Below are 20,069 nucleotides of genomic sequence, written 5' to 3'. Positions count from 1 at the left end.
TACACCCTGTATATAACACATGTAACTGTGACAGGGAAGGTGGCCCCTCTCAGCTCTGGGCCCCATAGCAGCTGCACTCCCTGCACCTATGGTAACTACACCCTGTATATAACACATGTAACTGTGACAGGGAAGGTGGCCCCTCTCAGCTCTGGGCCCCATAGCAGCTGTACTCCCTGCACCTATGGTAGCTACACCCTGTATATAACACATGTAACTGTGACAGGGAAGGTGGCCCCTCTCAGCTCTGGGCCCCATAGCAGCTGCACTCCCTGCACCTATGGTAGCTACACCCTGTATATAACACATGTAACTGTGACAGGGAAGGTGGCCCCTCTCAGCTCTAGGCCCCATAGCAGCTGCACTGCCTGCACCTATGGTAGCTACACCCTGTATATAACACATGTAACTGTGACAGGGAAGGTGGCCCTCTCAGCTCTAGGCCCCATAGCAGCTGCACTCCCTGCACCTATGGTAGCTACACCCCTGTATATAACACGTGTAACTGTGACAGGGAAGGTGGCCCCTCTCGGCTCTGGGCCCCATAGCAGCTGCACTGCTAGCTACACCCTTGGGTAGGGGTGTTCCAGAAGTACTGATATATGGCCTGACATTTTTACATTACAATAAGAACTTTTTCATAGTTATCACCTACTCTGGAAACGCAAACTAAAACCTGTGAATTCTTCAACTGGAATCCGCATTAACTAAATGCAGATTTCTAATTGAATAGCAAAAAGTTGCAGATGCTTTTTTTACTCTGGTGGTAAAACGTTGCAAAGATCTGGGACCTAGGGGGTGATTCCGAGTTGTTCGCTCGCTAGCTGCTTTTAGCAGCATTGCACACGCCAGGCCGCCGCCCTCTGGGAGTGTATCTTCGCTTAGCAGAATTGCGAATGAAAGAGTAGCAGAATTGCGAATAGAAAATTCTTAGCAGTTTCTGAGTAGCTCGAGACTTACTCCTACACTGCGATCAGCTCAGCCCGTTTCGTTCCTGGTTTGACGTCACAAACACGCCCTGCGTTCGGACAGCCACTCCCCCGTTTCTCCAGACACTCCCACGTTTTTTCCTGGCACGCCTGCGTTTTTCCGCACACTCCCTGAAAACGGTCAGTTTCCTCCCAGAAACACCCACTTCCTGTCAATCACACTCCGATCACTTCAACGATGGAAATTCTTAGTTCTCCCATGAGTAAATCTACTAAGTTTTGAGCTAAAATACTTAGCGCATGCGCACTGCGTACCATGCGCATAGTCGCCTTAATCGCTCCGTTGCGAAAATCGGCAACGAGCGAACAACTCGGAATGACCTCCCTAATCAGGATTAGCATTTCTTATTTTTGGAACATAACAGGATACAAGTATTTTTGGTTTGTGGTCATTATGTTATATTGAGAAGAATTGTCATGTAAACCACCTTTCAATACTCTAGCTAGAGTACATTTCCTTCACACTGTTACCGTAGCTCGTATCCATTCATTTATCTTAAAATGGAATCTCCTTGTCCCCTGGAGTTAGGTATGCCTCTTACTTAGGGGGTCATTCTGAGTTGATTGCTCGCTAGCTACTTTTAGCAGCCTTGCAAACGCATAGTCGCCGCTCACGGAGGAGTGTATTTTTGCTTTGCAAGTGCACAAACGCGTGTGCAGCCAAGCGGGACGAAAATGTTTTTTGCAGTGTCTGAGTAAGTCTGGACTTACTCAACCCTTGTGATCACTTCAGTCTTTTTGGTCCCGGAATTGACGTCAGACACTCGCCCTGCAAACGCTTGGACACGCCTGCGTTTCTCCAAACACTCCCTGAAATCGGTAATTTGCCACCCACAAACGCCCTCTTCCTGTCAATCTCCTTGCGATCGGCTGTGCGAATGGATTCTTCGTTAAATCCATCGCCCAGCAACGATCCGCTTTGTACCCGTACGACGCGCCTGCGCATTGCGGTGCATACGCAGTAGTAACCTGTTCACTGCGCTGCGAAAAACGTCAGCGAGCGATCAACTCAGAATGACCCCCTTAGTCTCTCCCAGACACAAACATTAATTATTCATTGCTTGAGTGTTTCTAGCCGGGTCTAGACCTCAGTGCACAGAGTGAGTGGGTTGGAGAGGGGCAGAAATATGCTTTGCGGCAGGCAACGTGATTGCACCCTGGTGGCAATTTTTCTGGACTTCTTTTTCTTTCTATGAACAACTGCATAATGCCAGTACTATAATACTTAAATGTTATGTGGTAACAACAGTTGTTAAATTCTTGGTTAACACAGCGTGGTAATGCCAATCAGTTAGCACAATATTTTACCTAAATGTTAAAGGGACAAATTGTGTGAAATCCAGAGAAATGGCTGATTAGAGTAGTTTGCTGTAACCCACAGCAACCAATCACATCCTAGCTGTTATTTCTAGCAGTGTTCCGAAAAATAAATTTCTGGTTGCTACGGGTTACAAAACCTCTTTTGTTGTGATGGGTTTTTTAAATAAATAAATCTCCACCAATTAGTATTGGGATATAAATACATTGTACAAATAAGGCAACAGAAGTTCATACTGTCATTCCTCTAGTACTTACCCTGTTAACCCACCAAAAATCTCAGTGACATATGAATAATCACCTCCTGATTTCGGAATTGCGACTCCGAGTTCTGCATAGCACATAGACCCGAGGGCGGCGACACCGCCACCAAGAACCCAGATTATTAACGCCAACCCCACAGACCCGCTGTGTTCCAGGACACCCTTCGGGGAAATGAAGATACCGGAACCTATAATGTTACCTGCAAGAGACACATAGACATTCAGAATTCAGATACAATGTACAACTCTGTAACACGTCATCAATGAACATTTGCAGATAAACAATTTAGATACAGCGTTTAGCACCGGTTAATGTCATTACAGCTGACGTCAGAGTGTTGCAATCCACGGTGTAGAGTATTACATAACATACATAGTAACATAGTAACTAAGGATGAAAAAAGACAATTGTCCATCAAGTTCAACCTATTTGTGGTCTCCTATGCAGTCTTATTATAGGACTAGTTATTTTTATGTTAGGACTAGTTATAGTAACTAGAATGCGTGCCTACGCACCATAACCCTGAATATCTTTATCCAATAGGAATTTATCTAACCCATTCTTAAAGGTGTTGACTGAGTCCGCAGTTACTACTCTCTCAGGCAGGGAATTCCAAACACGTATTGTCCTTACTGTGAAAAAACCTTTTCGCCTCAATGTACGGAAACTCCTCTCCTCTAACCTAAGCGAGTGACCACGTGTCCTCTGTGCTGATCTTATAGAAAACAGGTCTCTCCCGAGCTCTGTGAATTGACCCCTTATATATTTGTAGATGTTGATCATGTCCCCTCTTAGTCTCCTCTTTTCCAATGTAAACATGCCTAGCCTTGCAAGCCTTACCTCGTATTCCAGCGTCTCCATGCCCTTGATTAGGTTTGTCGCCCGCCTCTGAACCTTTTCTAGCTCCAGCACTCTAGCATTTTCTAGCTCCACTATTAGTGAAGGGGTAAATTTAATAGGGGGCGAGAAGACGGACGTGCGGGAGTTAGTGCGAGAATGCCCGTATTTTTAAATCGCCGATCATTTACAAGGCAAAACCAACCGCACCTTCGTCTTCTCGCCCCCTGTTACATTTACCCCAAGTCACAACTTCACAGCAGCACAGTGTCAAAACTGATGCTTGGGTGTGGTGGGCAATATAGATTTTATGGGGGCAGGGACTGATGCGATTGAGTAAATATTTTCTCTAAAGTTCTGCCCCCCCCCCCATAGATATATTTTATTTTATTATGAATATGAAAGTTAATATTTGCACAGATAGTATACTACATATATATATATATATATATATATATATAAAAAATGTAGTATACTATGATTTTTTATTACTAAATGATCCTTCTCAGTAATGCAATAGATATAATGTATACTCATTACTCACTGATATTGTGCATAAAAATAACAATGCATTGTATAACATCATATTACAGTATATATATATATATATATATGTCAGTTGCTTTTATATTATTCTTCTCTTACTAATAACATATACGCTAAATAAAAATTGTAACCTGTTCATAGAATAAGGAGAGAATAAAAATGGTCAGTAAATACATATTAAAAAAACAACAACAGAAACCTTTCGGGAACAAAGCTTCCAATCTAATCTTCCTGTGCTCTTGGTTTCCCTCTGCAAAGGCAGCTTTGTTAAATTTTCCCACTTACTAAAAACATTTTAAAACACCCGAAACTGGAAAACATTATGAAGCGCTTTAAATAAATGCGGTTTGTGATTAATATGCCCCATAGAATTAGTTCAGCTACAGTATCTCCACATTGCAATCACTAATTCATATCGAGTGTTCTGTTCTCTCACGTCACATGGACATTATAAAATAATAATGATTATTATTATTATTAATCTTTATGTGGCGCCACCAGGGGTCTGCAGTACCATGCAAAGAACATTAACAGAAATAGTATACAACATGAAAGAAATGTGCCACAGACTTACACTACAAAGCATTGCCGACATTGGATTGTATGTAGTCATTATGCTGTCACACTGCCTACTGTTAGGGTTATGCTGCGATTAGGATTAGGGCTTTAACGCTGTAAAAACGTTATGTTGACGTGCTGACTGTCAACATTTACAGTGTAAAAATGACCATATCAACATAAGCTTTGTGTCGACAACCTGAATGACGACATTACATACCACACTCCATGGGATGCAACATGTAAGTGTAACCCCACCCCCAAGTAGCTCCCTAGGGTGTCTGGGGTCACTACTTCTACCCAAGTATTGGTTAATCTAAGGACTTCTTGGTAAAGCCTGATTGTGCCATAGTTGCCGACTTTATGGCTGCTGTCTCCGGGAGAGAGTAGCCAGCTCGGCTAAGCAGGGGGCGGGGCAGTGACGTGACATACAGAGGGCGGCGGACCAGAGGTGGATCGGGGGCGTGGCAGAGGTGGAACGGGGGAATGGTTGATGGATTGCATCATGTAAGCCACGCCCCCCGCTGTGTAATGCCGCTATTACCGGCATTATACTGCAGGGGGCGTGGCTATGATGACGCGTCATCGACTGTCCGGACCGCCCACTTTACTCGCTAAGTGGGCGGCCAGGCAGGGGGGACACCAAAAACCGGGAGACTTGTCTGCTCTTCCAGGGGGGCCGAGAGGGTCAGCAGATTTTCGGGAGCCTCCCGGCCATTCCGGGAGAGTAGGTAAGTATGGGTTGTACATGTATGTGATGTGTGTGCTGTCAGACAACATGTTACTGCTGACCATGAGTGCACCTATTTCCTCTCTTCAGGATCTTCCGTTCTCTCCGAATAGAAGAAATCTCTCGCCAGGTAAGTAATAATACTTTACCAATAAGATAATATTATATCGTCACATAAAATGTGTGTTTATATTCCGCAGTATTAAGTTAACATACCATTTGCTAATAACAGAACACCTTACAGCAAGAGCAACATTTCCTAAAAATATAAAATATAATGGTGGTCAATCCAAGTTGAGCGCTAGCTGCTTTCGTTCGCTGTGCAGCGATGAGGCAAAAAAATGGCATTTCTGCACATGCGTAAACGGCGCAATGCGCATGCGCGACGTACTATTACAACGAACGATGTCGTTTCACACAGGGTCTAGCGATGCTTTCCAGTCGCACTGCTGGCCGCAGAGTGACTGACATGAAGTGGACGTTTCTGGGTGGCAACTGACCGTTTTCAGGGAGTGGTCAGAAAAACGCGGGCGCGCCAGGAAAAACGCAGGCGTGGCTGGGCAAACGCAGGGGGTGTTCATGACATCAAAACAGGAACTGAACAGTCTGAAGTCATCGCAAGCGCTGAGTAGGTTTTGAGCTACTCTAAAACTGCACAAAAAAACTTTGTAGCCACTCTGCGATCCTTTCGTTCGCACTTCTGCTAAGCTAAAATACACTCCCAGTGGCGGCATAGCATTTGCACGGCTGCTAAAAACAGCTAGCGAGCGAACAACTCGGAATGACCACCATAGTGCTTAGTCCTGAACTGGTATCCGTTTGGCAGTTCGACCCTACTTAGGTCAACAGTCACTAGGTCGACCACTATTGGTCGACATTGAAATGTTCGACACATGACAAGGTCGACATGGCTTTTTAAAAAAAAATATTGATTTTTTTACTTTTACTTACTTTACCATCCACGTGGACTACGATCGGGAATAGTAACCTATGCTGAGCGCAGCGTGGCACCTTTCCCGGAGCATGGCGAGCGCAGCGGTATACTAATTGTGGTTCTTCGTCATGTTACGGAAAAAATGACACACACAAAAAAAACCAGTTCAAAAACCCATGTCGACATTTTCATGTGTCGACCTGTCACGTGCCGACCATTTGTGCACGTTCCTTTTGTCCACGTTGACCATGTCAGTGTTGACCAACAGTGGTCGACCTAATGACTGTCGACCTTAACACGTCGACCATTCATACCGGAACCTCGTGAACTTGCCTGTCTGTCCGTTAATGCCCCATTATGTTATTCTTCAGATAACGAAGTAATATGAAATTGCGTCTCTAATTTTATTTGCACAAGCTATACACATATATATATATATATATATATATATATATATATATATATATATATACATACATACATACTATGTCGGAATTTTTCAATATTTGTAATTGCTGTGGGGGTCAATATGTGTCAATAGTGTGGGGGCCAATATGTGTCATTAGTGTGGGGGCCAGTGCATTTGTTTTATTAATGTGGGGGCACAATGTGTAATTACTGTGGGGACAGTGTGTTTAAATGCTGTGGGGGAAAATGTGTTTTATTACTGTAAGGGGGCCAGTGTATTTGTTTTATTACATTGGGGGCCAGTGCATGTAATACATGTTGATATTTGTTATTGTTTTATTATATGTTTCTGATGGTGTGCCTCGGCATTTTGAAATCTTGTTTAGTGTGCCGCGAGTTTAAAAAGGTTGAAAATCACTGTCCTATGTAGACAAGTGATTGAGGACCCAGCCCCCCACCCCACCCCCCTGCACCAGACACCTGTTGATGAAGGTGTAAAACAGAAAGAGGGGCACTGATGACATCAATTGCTAATGAATTGGAATTGCCGGAAGGCGCTAGCCGAGTTTGAAAAGGGGATCATCGTAGGCTACGCAATGTCCTGTTTCCAGGGCGACACTGGACTGATATACAGAGAAGTCACTAACCCGCAGAGCTGGCCCTAACCAATATGATGCCCTAGGCAAAATTTTGGCTGGTGCCCCCTAGCACCACCGCTGGTTCCGCCTCTGACCTTGCACCTCTTTCCCACCACCATCACCCCTCACCCATAGCAGTCCTTATTTTGGTGTTTGTACCCCCTATATTTTAAATAGGAACAGTTCGCACATTTGGCACACAGCCCAAAAAGGGGTGTGTTTTTGCTGGCAAGGGGCATGGCCACACAATAGTAACCCCAATTCCAATTACGCCACACAGTACTGCAACTTTATTCACATTTGATAATGCGAGTGTCCATAATTCATATTACATCCCACAGTAGTATCACTTTACCTTATAAACATTACTCCTCACAGTAGAGCCCCTTATTCACATTACACCACACCCTATTGCTCTTTATTCATATTAGACGACACCGTAGTGCCCTTTCTATACGCAACGCCACATAGTAGAGCACCTTATACACATAATTCCACACAGTAATGCCCCTTTATTTATTAATGCTCTTTTACACATAATGTCCCTTACATATATGCTGCACATTATTAATTCCCTTATACACATAATGACACACACAGTGCCCCCTACACATTTGCTGCACATTATTAGTGCCCCTATACACATAATGACACACATACAGTAGTACCCGGTTACACATATGCCGCACATTATTAATACCCTTATACACATAATGACACACATAGTGCCCCTTACACATATGTTGCACATTATTAATGCATTTTTACATGACACACATAATGCTCCTTACACATATTCTGAACACTACTGCACAACCAACCCACTCACATGCACACAGCACTCACACCGCCACTAACACTGTGACCTCTGCCTCTGCTTGGATAAAGATGTGTCCTCATAAATCTTGCATCAATGCTAACATCGGGCACATTTTTTTTTATGAAAATGCATCTTATTTGCATTGCTATGTGGCTAGGATGCACAAGCAGCTTCTGCTGATTAAAATGATATGCAGCATGCCTATAAACTGTGTGAGACTGTGGCTGTATCTGCATAAGAAATGCTACACACAAAATATAGGCATGCCGCATATCATTTTAATCAGCAGAAGCTGCTGATGCCCCTGGGCATATCAAATGCCCTAGGCAATTGCCTAGTTGCCTATACCTATGGCCGGCTCTGCTAACCCGGATAAATGGGACAGCTCAGAATCGTCTAGATCCAGGTTCTCAAACTCTGTCCTCAGGACCCCACACACTGTATGTTTTGCAGGTCTCCTCACAGAATCACAAGTGACATATTAGCTCCACCTGTGGACCTTTTAAAATGTGTCTGTGAGTAATTAATACACCTGTGCACCTGCTGGGTTACATGCAAAACATGCACTGTGTGGGGTCCTGAGGACCGAGTTTGAGAACCTCTGGTCTAGATCTTAACCCCATTGAGAACCTCTGTGGTGAATTGGAATGACAGGTGCGTTCTAGACCGACTCAACCTTCAGTGTCGCAGTCGGTCACTGGCAGAATGGCAAAACACACCACCCACTGTTGACCAGGAACTTGTGGGCAGTTTGCCAGGAAGGGTGTCTGCTGTAATCACTGCACATGGTGGTCTACACAGTACTGACGTCAGTAACATCTCGCTGATCTATTTGCCGGCAGTGTCCAATCACTTTTTTCTGCTTAGAGTAAAAATACTAATTCTACCTCTATATGTATGAATGGCGCTGGGACATGTTGTAGCTCTTTTACGGATGTTGACTGAAATAACTTCTGATAGAACATTATCATGACAGCTGTGGAAATGGCCGGTTGCTGATCTGCTACCATTATGTAAAGGGCTACAGGTTGTAAATGCCGTCCTGGGTTTGTTAGGAAAATTGTTCTCCAGGAATTGAATAATTTTTTTATATGAATCCGTTACGATTCATATAATTCAGTACTTTTTATGTTTAACGTTCTATGTTGGAACGTTCTGTCTTGTTTATTTTTTGTTGCATTGCAATAAACCAGATATAATATTCATATGTTTTACTGATTCATAAGCGTGTTCCAGTCGACAAACAATGGTAAATGCTCGATCATTCCTAGAGATAATTATGTATCAGGTGCCGGGGAGGTGTCACAGACAAACAGACAGGGGGGGGGGGGGGGGGGTTTGCAAATCCCACCCCTACATTTCCCTTCAGCACACTATAAATGACCTGTAACCATACCTGAACCTATCTGGTGATAGAAATTCAGAGAATTAGTTTACACATGTTTAGCTGCTGAGCCACTTCAAGGCTTCTCCGATGTCAGCAGTCCTAGCACTACATAATAGCAGTGCCCACATAGGGCCATGTAATTTGTCACAGTAGGCCTCATGATAAAGGCTATTACTAAAACACATCCAGACAGAGAGCTAACTTACCCAGGAGCCACCCCCAGGATCTCCCATTGGCACTACAAGGAACAGCATGCCATCCAAATACTGCTCCCATTCAATGCCTCTCGCACACAAGCAGACAAACAATGGTAAAAGTTCTGCATTTCCCTGGATGAAGGGGTTAAATCCCTTTTGATTAAGGGTTTTTATTTAATACCCACTCATCATTTCATTAGACGCGGTCAGAGAATTTGCTCCTTTAATAGATTTGTGGATTGAATCTTCTGAAAGAGATACTGAAACCAAACTATTTTCTTCCACAAGGACCGGCTATGTCCTGAGCTCTCCCTGTACTTCTCTGATGCTTGCAGGTGCTGACGGCCCTTTCTATGCCAATTACACCAGGTAGTCAGGGAATTATCTGGACTCATATATTCATTTGTTGGATCTCTTTCTAAGATGGTTGTTTTGAAAAGACTAACGTTGTCATCAGCACTCCTATTGGGGTCAATTCAACGCGAATTGAATAGCGCCGGGAGGGAGCTCCCGGAGCTATTCAATTCAGCATGACATTACACTGGAATGAGGATTTCTTATCGTACCCCTCCGGGGGTGCGAGTGACAATCCGAGAAAAGTGCTGGTGCAATGCTGTTATCTGCCCTTAGCACGCCAGAAACAGCATTGCGTCTGGCATTTAAGTCGGAGAATGACTGTTTTCGCGACTAAACACCATGTTTAAGGCACGAGAACCGGCATTCTCCGACTTGACATCATGCTGAATTGAATAGCTGTGGGAGCTCACTCCTGGTGCTATTCAATTTGCAGTGAATTGCACTGACCTCATTGTATTTGTTGTATCATGGTTGTTCTCACAATCACAATGTATATGATTGTAAGATTCCTTGTTGCAGTATTTATTGCTAAAACAGATTATTTTTTTTACTGTGCAGTAAGTTTTTTTGAAACTATAAATTTGTGAATCTATAAATCCACAAAGCGTCGCTATACACTTTATAACAAATGATTACAAGTAGGAAAATGGTTTTACATTTGGGGGCGGGTTGAATCTTTATTCCCAATCTTTCATTAAATCTTGTACAATGATTCATTCATTTACAAAACAGAGAATAAACGATACAAAAATAAAGTGTAGTATTTGGCATGAAACCAATACAAAGGTGAATACAGAAATCGCTGCAGATAGGCCCTTACAGATAACAGCTCACATGTACCATAGGATCCCCCTTCGGTTATATTGCTTACTAAACCATCATCTACACCAGGGCTGGCCAAACCGGTCTTCGAGATCTACCAACAGTTCATGTTTTCCAGGCCTCCTGGAGAGCTGTAGAATTGTCAGTTAGGAATGAATGCAGCACATCTTAATTAGTAATGACTACACCTGTGCACCAGCTAGGTGGTCTGGAAAATGTGACCTGTTGGTAGATCTCAAGGATTGGTTTGGCCAGCCCTGATCTACACTATATGGGTCTGTTTTATTAAATCTTTCTGCCAAACTCCGTAAAACAGTATCTGGGTCAGATTTCCGTGTGCTCAGTCACCAGCTCAGAAACGCCAGCCATAGTAGTCTTATAAAATTCCACTAACACTGTAAATTCAAAAAGCCAACTTACAGAGCTTCATACACTGAGCTTCTGAACGCCATATGGCGTGAGACTCACAACATGACGGATATGCTTCGAGAAGAGTAATGCACCATTATTTTCATTACATTTTCTTAGTCCCATCAAACACGCAGTGAAAAGTCACGAATAGTGACTCTAACTGCATAGGAATTATTTTTAATCAAGTACAAAGGGCAGAATTCAATTGTTTTTCCGCCGGCAGCCACTAGATGGTGCCCAAACAGAGCTATTCAATTGTAACTCCGTTCAGGCGCGATGTCTGTCGGCGTCTGCATTTCAGCTTGCATCCCCCAGTGGTGGCGAGCTGAAATGCGCGAAAAATGACTCGATTGGGGCGCCGATTGCACCTGGCACTTTGGTCGGATTTAGCTGCTTTTCCCGGCTAAACCCAACCTCTATGGGCGCAATCAGCACAAAAACTACATACAATTGAATATAGACCTTGCGATCTTCGGTCACTTTAGACGGGAGATTGGGCGTGAAAATTGAATACAGCACAAAGTCTCAGTTGAAGCACAGAAACAGTCTCAGACGTGACAGCGCAGCACTACTTATGCAGATTCAGACTCGGGCACACACATTAGTTAGTGTAATCTAGCAATGTAGGTTTGTCACTTCCGGCTGTTTTATTTATGTGAATAAGACACATATTTAGATCGAGAAAGTCAGTCGGCACAGCCTAGTTGCCCGGGGCCTGGCGCACCGAGAGGGTCTATTTGGCTGACTGAAGCCACTGTGTATGAGGGCACATCTCTATGCAGTAAATATGATTGGTGATATGCACATCTTACCGTATGAACAGCATTTTATCGGAGCAGGAAAAAAAAACCTGATAAGAATTAAAGCCTTTATCCATTCTAACAAGTACCAGTAGGTGGTTGCTGCTCTCTCTCTGTTCTGGTAAAGTCTGCCAGGTGCGTTCTTCTTCCAAGGTGATGGTCAGGTGTTTCTACTACATCTGCCTCTAGCCTTCAAGCGTTCCCTGAAACCTTACCTCTTCAATCAGCCACCCACATAACTGCCGTAAGCCACTCTATGCAATTACCTCTCCTCTACACAGTTCACACAAAACTTACATGTGTTCTCGTTCTACGTTGACACAAAACACTGACTCCAGGCCAGCACTGCTGTGTGACTGGAAGGGAGGTGCATCAAACCGTTCATCTAGCACCATTTATAAAATGACAGAAGCTGATTAATTGCTTTGGGCAATTTCTCTGCTTTATCTCTCTCAAAGTTTTTTTTTTTTACATATGTAATAACCCACTATCGGGGAGATGTACTAAACAGTGAAAAGAGTGGAGAAGTGAGTCAGTGGAGAAGTTGCCCGTGGCAACCAATCAGCTGCTCTGTATAATTCTATAGTATGCAAATTATAACTGATACTTCAATGCTGATTGGTTGCCATGGGAAACTTCTCCACTAGCTCACTTCTCCACTCTTTTTACTGCGTAGTACATCTCCCCCTATGTGACTTATTACAGTACGTCAGACAGTGCCAGATTAAGGTCCAAATGGGCCTGGAGCTGAAATTTCCAAAGGGCCTATTATGCACTGCTGCTGGGGGTGTGACTTATGATGTGGCGGCATGACCAGTGGTGTGGGGGAGTGGTCTGCGTCAATGGGCTGTGGCACGTGCCTTCCTTCAATCACCTTAATTGCCCTCTGTGCATCCATTAACCCATCTCTAACCAATTCATTATCAATCCCTTCTCACAGTAGCCATTAGCACATTCATCCACCCTATAAACTCTCCACACACAGCAGCATCCATTACTACCACACTGCAGAAGCCATTACTACACACACCGCAGAACCCCAAACTACACACACCGCAGAACCCCAAACTATGCACACTGCAGCACCCCTTACTACATACACCGCAGAACCCCTTACTACACACACAGCAGCATCCCTTACTACACACACAGCAGCATCCCTTACTACACACACAGCAGCATCCCTTACTACACGCACAGCAGCACCTGTTAACTACCCCCACCTAGAAATTGATTAACCATTCATTAATCAATTTCAACATCCCAGTGCCCACATATATACAGGTTGTGTATCCCTTATCCAAAATGCTTGGGACCAGAAGTATTTTGGATATGGGATTTTCTGTATTTTGGAATAATTGCATACCATAATGAGATATCATGGTGATGGGGCCCAAGTCTAAGCACAGAATGCATTTATGTTTCATATACACCTTATACAGACAGCCTGAAGGTCATTTAATACAATATTTTTAATAACTTTATGTATAAAACAAAGTTTGTGTACATTGAGCCATCAGAAAACAAAGGTTTCACTATCTCATTGTCACTCAAAAAATTCCGTATTTCGGAAGATTTGGATATGGGATACTCAACCTATATATATATATATATATATATATATATATATATATATATATATGTATGTATATATATATATATATATATATATAGCAAGGTGACAGCACTCTATGTCTAAAGTCAAAAGATAGTTGGTGCAAGGTCCTAATAATCAATATACACACTCACTTTTCCCATAGCTGAAAAAAGAATTAGACCAGCACTCACGTTTTAGTTGAAGAAAAAAAGGGGTTTTTTAATCCTGAAAAGACATCAAGGATACATCAAGGATACACCCCACTGTTTACAGTACGCCCAACAGCCGTTTCAACACATGGTGGTCTTCATCAGGGGCAGCTGTCACTCTGTCAGGAGCTATCTTAAATAGCGGAGAAGGCGCCAGAATATCCGAACGGGACGGCCGGAAGCAGCGCGTCATAGCTACACGCATCACGTGCGGGCAGGAGCCAATCAGATAGCAGCTATGACGCGCTGCTTCCGGCCGTCCCGTTCGGATATTCTGGCGCCTTCTCCGCTATTTAAGATAGCTCCTGACAGAGTGACAGCTGCCCCTGATGAAGACCACCATGTGTTGAAACGGCTGTTGGGCGTACTGTAAACAGTGGGGTGTATCCTTGATGTATCCTTGATGTCTTTTCAGGATTAAAAAACCCCTTTTTTTCTTCAACTAAAACGTGAGTGCTGGTCTAATTCTTTTTTCAGCTATGGGAAAAGTGAGTGTGTATATATATATATATATATATATATATATATATATATATATATATGGGTGGTCTTCAGTATGCCGGATCCCGCATGCCGACACATTTTCTCCCTCTTGGGGGGATACTCGACCCCCCTGGAGGGAGAATAAATAGTGTGGCGCGCCTAGCGCATCACCGTGCCCGCAGCGCTTGCCACCTGGTTCTTAGGAGGAGGGAAGCGACAGCCCCACTCCAGAGGACCTTTTGCATTTGTGTATATATATATATATATATATATATATATACATACACGCACACGCACAAATAAAGTACACACACTCACCCACCACCACATACACACACACATACAGTACATACACCACACATATAGTACACACACGCACACAGTATACACACATACAGTAGACACAGTGGCGGTTCTTGCCACGGGCAAGCGGTACTTTTGCCCGGGGCGCCGCCATCCGGAGGGCGCCGCACCAGGGCAAGATCCGCCACTGTGCCCCCCGCAGTGCCCTGCTGTGCCCCCCCGCTTTGAAGGGAACCAGACGCGTAGCGTCTAGTTTCCCTTCATTGAGAAGACCTTAGTTGTGCGGTGCGCGATGACGTCATCGCGCACCGCACAGCAAAGGTCCTCTCCATGAAGGGAAACTAGACGCTACGGTCTAGTTTCCCTTCATGTAGAGGACCTTTGCTGTGCGATGCGCGATGACGTCATCGCGCACCGCACAGCATAGTGGCACAGACACTAGGGGTCATAATTGACCTCTAGTGTCTATGCTGTTCTATGGGAGAGACGTAATAACTAGAGATGTGCACTTGAAATTTTTCGGGTTTTGTGTTTTGGTTTTGGGTTCGGTTCCGCGGCCGTGTTTTGGGTTCGACCGCGTTTTGGCAAAACCTCACCGAATTTTTTTTGTCGGATTCGGGTGTGTTTTGGATTCGGGTGTTTTTTTCAAAAAACCCTAAAAAACAGCTTAAATCATAGAATTTGGGGGTCATTTTGATCCCAAAGTATTATTAACCTCAAAAACCATAATTTCCACTCATTTTCAGTCTATTCTGAATACCTCACACCTCACAATATTATTTTTAGTCCTAAAATTTGCACCGAGGTAGCTGTGTGAGTAAGATAAGCGACCCTAGTGGCCGACACAAACACCGGGCCCATCTAGGAGTGGCACTGCAGTGTCACGCAGGATGGCCCTTCCAAAAAACACTCCCCAAACAGCACATGACGCAAAGAAAAAAAGAGGCGCAATGAGGTAGCTGTGTGAGTAAGATAAGCGACCCAAGTGGCCGACACAAACACCTGGCCCATCTAGGAGTGGCACTGCAGTGTCACGCAGGATGGCCCTTCCAAAAAACACTCCCCAAACAGCACATGACGCAAAGAAAAAAAGAGGCGCAATGAGGTAGCTGTGTGAGTAAGATAAGCGACCCTAGTGGCCGACACAAACACCGGGCCCATCTAGGAGTGGCACTGCAGTGTCACGCAGGATGGCCCTTCCAAAAAACACTCCCCAAACAGCACATGACGCAAAGAAAAAAAGAGGCGCAATGAGGTAGCTGTGTGAGTAAGATAAGCGACCCTAGTGGCCGACACAAACACCGGGCCCATCTAGGAGTGGCACTGCAGTGTCACGCAGGATGGCCCTTCCAAAAAACACTCCCCAAACAGCACATGACGCAAAGAAAAAAAGAGGCGCAATGAGGTAGCTGTGTGAGTAAGATAAGCGACCCTAGTGGCCGACACAAACACCTGGCCCATCTAGGAGTGGCACTGCAGTGTCACGCAGGATGGCCCTTCCAAAAAACACTCCCCAAACAGCACATGACGCAAAGAAAAATTAAAGAAAAAAGAGGTGCAAGATGGAATTGTCCTTGGGCCCTCCCACCCACCCTTATGTTGTATAAACAGGACATGCACACTTTAACCAACCCATCATTTCAGTGACAGGGTCTGCCACACGACTGTGACTGAAATGACGGGTTGGTTTGGACCCCCACCGAAAAAGAAGCAATTAATCTCTCCTTGCACAAACTGGCTCTACAGAGGCAAGATGTCCACCTCATCATCATCCTCCGATATATCACCGTGTACATCCCCCTCCTCACAGATTATCAATTCGTCCCCACTGGAATCCACCATCTCAGCTCCCTGTGTACTTTGTGGAGGCAATTGCTGCTGGTCAATGTCTCCACGGAGGAATTGATTATAATTCATTTTAATGAACATCATCTTCTCCACATTTTCTGGAAGTAACCTCGTACGCCAATTGCTGACAAGGTGAGCGGCGGCACTAAACACTCTTTCGGAGTACACACTTGTGGGAGGGCAACTTAGGTAGAATAAAGCCAGTTTGTGCAAGGGCCTCCAAATTGCCTCTTTTTCCTGCCAGTATAAGTACGGACTGTGTGACGTGCCTACTTGGATGCGGTCACTCATATAATCCTCCACCATTCTTTCAATGGGGAGAGAATCATATGCAGTGACAGTAGACGACATGTCCGTAATCGTTGACAGGTCCTTCAGTCCGGACCAGATGTCAGCATCAGCAGTCGCTCCAGACTGCCCTGCATCACCGCCAGCGGGTGGGCTCGGAATTCTGAGCCTTTTCCTCGCACCCCCAGTTGCGGGAGAATGTGAAGGAGGAGATGTTGACAGGTCGCGTTCCGCTTGACTTGACAATTTTCTCACCAGCAGGTCTTTGAACCCCAGCAGACTTGTGTCTGCCGGAAAGAGAGATCCAAGGTAGGTTTTAAATCTAGGATCGAGCACGGTGGCCAAAATGTAGTGCTCTGATTTCAACAGATTGACCACCCGTGAATCCTTGTTAAGCGAATTAAGGGCTCCATCCACAAGTCCCACATGCCTAGCGGAATCGCTCCGTGTTAGCTCCTCCTTCAATGTCTCCAGCTTCTTCTGCAAAAGCCTGATGAGGGGAATGACCTGACTCAGGCTGGCAGTGTCTGAACTGACTTCACGTGTGGCAAGTTCAAAGGGCAGCAGAACCTTGCACAACGTTGAAATCATTCTCCACTGCGCTTGAGACAGGTGCATTCCACCTTCTATATCGTGCTGAATTGTATAGGCTTGAATGGCCTTTTGCTGCTCCTCCAACCTCTGAAGCATATATAGGGTTGAATTCCACCTCGTTACCACTTCTTGCTTCAGATGATGGCAGGGCAGGTTCAGGCGTTTTTGGTGTTGCTCCAGTCTTCTGTACGTGGTGCCTGTACGCCGAAAGTGTCCCGCAATTCTTCTGGCCACCGACAGCATCTCTTGCACGCCCCTGTCGTTTTTTAAAAAATTCTGCACCACCAAATTCAAGGTATGTGCAAAACATGGGACGTGCTGGAATTTGCCCAGATTTAATGCACACACAATATTGTTGGCGTTGTCCGATGCCACAAATCCACAGGAGAGTCCAATTGGGGTAAGCCATTCCGCGATGATCTTCCTCAGTTGCCGTAAGAGGTTTTCAGCTGTGTGCGTATTCTGGAAACCGGTGATACAAATCGTAGCCTGCCTAGGAAAGAGTTGGCGTTTGCGAGATGCTGCTACTGGTGCCGCCGCTGCTGTTCTTGCGGCGGGAGTCCATACATCTACCCAGTGGGCTGTCACAGTCATATAGTCCTGACCCTGCCCTGCTCCACTTGTCCACATGTCCGTGGTTAAGTGGACATTGGGTACAGCTGCATTTTTTAGGACACTGGTGACTCTTTTTCTGAGGTCTGTGTACATTTTCGGTATCGCCTGCCTAGAGAAATGGAACCTAGATGGTATTTGGTACCGGGGACACAGTACCTCCAACAAGTCTCTAGTTGGCTCTGCAGTAATGATGGATACCGGAACCACGTTTCTCACCACCCAGGATGCCAAGGCCTCAGTTATCCGCTTTGCAGCAGGATGACTGCTGTGATATTTCATCTTCCTCGCAAAGGACTGTTGGACAGTCAATTGCTTGGTGGAAGTAGTAAAAGTGGTCTTACGATTTCCCCTCTGGGATGACCATCGACTCCCAGCAGCAACAACAGCAGCGCCAGCAGCAGTAGGCGTTACACGCAAGGATGCATCGGAGGAATCCCAGGCAGGAGAGGAATCGTCAGAATTGCCAGTGACATGGCCTGCAGGACTATTGGCATTCCTGGGGAAGGAGGAAATTGACACTGAGGGAGTTGGTGGGGTGGTTTGCGTGAGCTTGGTTACAAGAGGAAGGGATTTACTGGTCAGTGGACTGCTTCCGCTGTCGCCCAAAGTTTTTGAACTTGTCACTGACTTATTATGAATGCGCTGCAGGTGACGTATAAGGGAGGATGTTCCGAGGTGGTTAACGTCCTTACCCCTACTTATTACAGCTTGACAAAGGCAACACACGGCTTGACAAATGTTGTCCGCATTTCTGGTGAAATACTTCCACACCGAAGAGCTGATTTTTTTGGTATTTTCACCAGGCATGTCAACGGCCCTATTCCTCCCACGGACAACAGGTGTCTCCCCGGGTGCCTGACTTAAACAAACCACCTCACCATCAGAATCCTCCTTGTCAATTTCCTCCCCAGCGCCAGCAACACCCATATCCTCCTCATCCTGGTGTACTTCAACACTGACATCTTCAATCTGACTATCAGGAACTGGACTGCGGGTGCTCCTTCCAGCACTTGCAGGGGGCGTGCAAATGGTGGAAGGCGCATGCTCTTCACGTCCAGTGTTGGGAAGGTCAGGCATCGCAACCGACACAATTGGACTCTCCTTGTGGATTTGGGATTTCGAAGAACGCACAGTTCTTTGCGGTGCTTTTGCCAGCTTGAGTCTTTTCATTTTTCTAGCGAGAGGCTGAGTGCTTCCATCCTCATGTGAAGCTGAACCACTAGCCATGAACATAGGCCAGGGCCTCAGCCGTTCCTTGCCACTCCGTGTGGTAAATGGCATATTGGCAAGTTTACGCTTCTCCTCCGACAATTTTATTTTAGATTTTGGAGTCCTTTTTTTACTGATATTTGGTGTTTTGGATTTTACATGCTCTGTACTATGACATTGGGCATCGGCCTTGGCAGACGACGTTGCTGGCATTTCATCGTCTCGGCCATGACTAGTGGCAGCAGCTTCAGCACGAGGTGGAAGTGGATCTTGATCTTTCCCTAATTTTGGAACCTCAACATTTTTGTTCTCCATATTTTAATAGGCACAACTAAAAGACACAGAGGTAGCTACAGCCGTGGACTACCGTACTGTGTCTGCTGCTAATATAGACTGGATGATAATGAGATGAAATCAATATATATTATATCACACTAGTACTGCAGCCGGACAGGTAGATATATTTATTATGTAATGACTGATGACGGACCTGCTGGACACTGTCAGCTCAGCAGCACCGCAGACTGCTACAGTAAGCTACTATAGTAGTATGTATAAAGAAGAAAGAAAAAAAAACCACGGGTAGGTGGTATACAATTATGGATGGACGAGCGACTGCCGACACAGAGGTAGCTACAGCCGTGGACTACCGTACTGTGTCTGCTGCTAATATAGACTGGATGATAATGAGATGAAATCAATATATATATATATAATATCACTAGTACTGCAGCCGGACAGGTAGATATATTTATTATGTAATGACTGATGACGGACCTGCTGGACACTGTCAGCTCAGCAGCACCGCAGACTGCTACAGTAAGCTACTATAGTAGTATGTATAAGGAAGAAAGAAAAGAAAAAACCACGGGTAGGTGGTATACAATTATGGATGGACGAGCGACTGC

The 20,069-nt window shown here is 44.9% G+C and overlaps 1 protein-coding gene across 1 annotated transcript in view; it reads right to left on the bottom strand.

Annotated features, from left to right (window-relative positions):
- Positions 1 to 20,069, bottom strand: part of SLC7A10 (solute carrier family 7 member 10) — a 139,343-nt gene that overhangs the window by 65,082 nt on the left and 54,192 nt on the right. Inside the window, exon 2 of the mRNA XM_063945987.1 lies at positions 2,565 to 2,769. Within this exon, the coding sequence (XP_063802057.1) occupies positions 2,565 to 2,769 (205 nt within the window). The remainder of the gene's footprint in view (positions 1 to 2,564; positions 2,770 to 20,069) is intronic.

Source organism: Pseudophryne corroboree, chromosome 11, assembly GCF_028390025.1.
Source record: "Pseudophryne corroboree isolate aPseCor3 chromosome 11, aPseCor3.hap2, whole genome shotgun sequence".
Taxonomy (NCBI): Eukaryota; Metazoa; Chordata; class Amphibia; order Anura; family Myobatrachidae; genus Pseudophryne; species Pseudophryne corroboree.
This window is presented reverse-complemented; position numbering and strand designations above follow the sequence as displayed.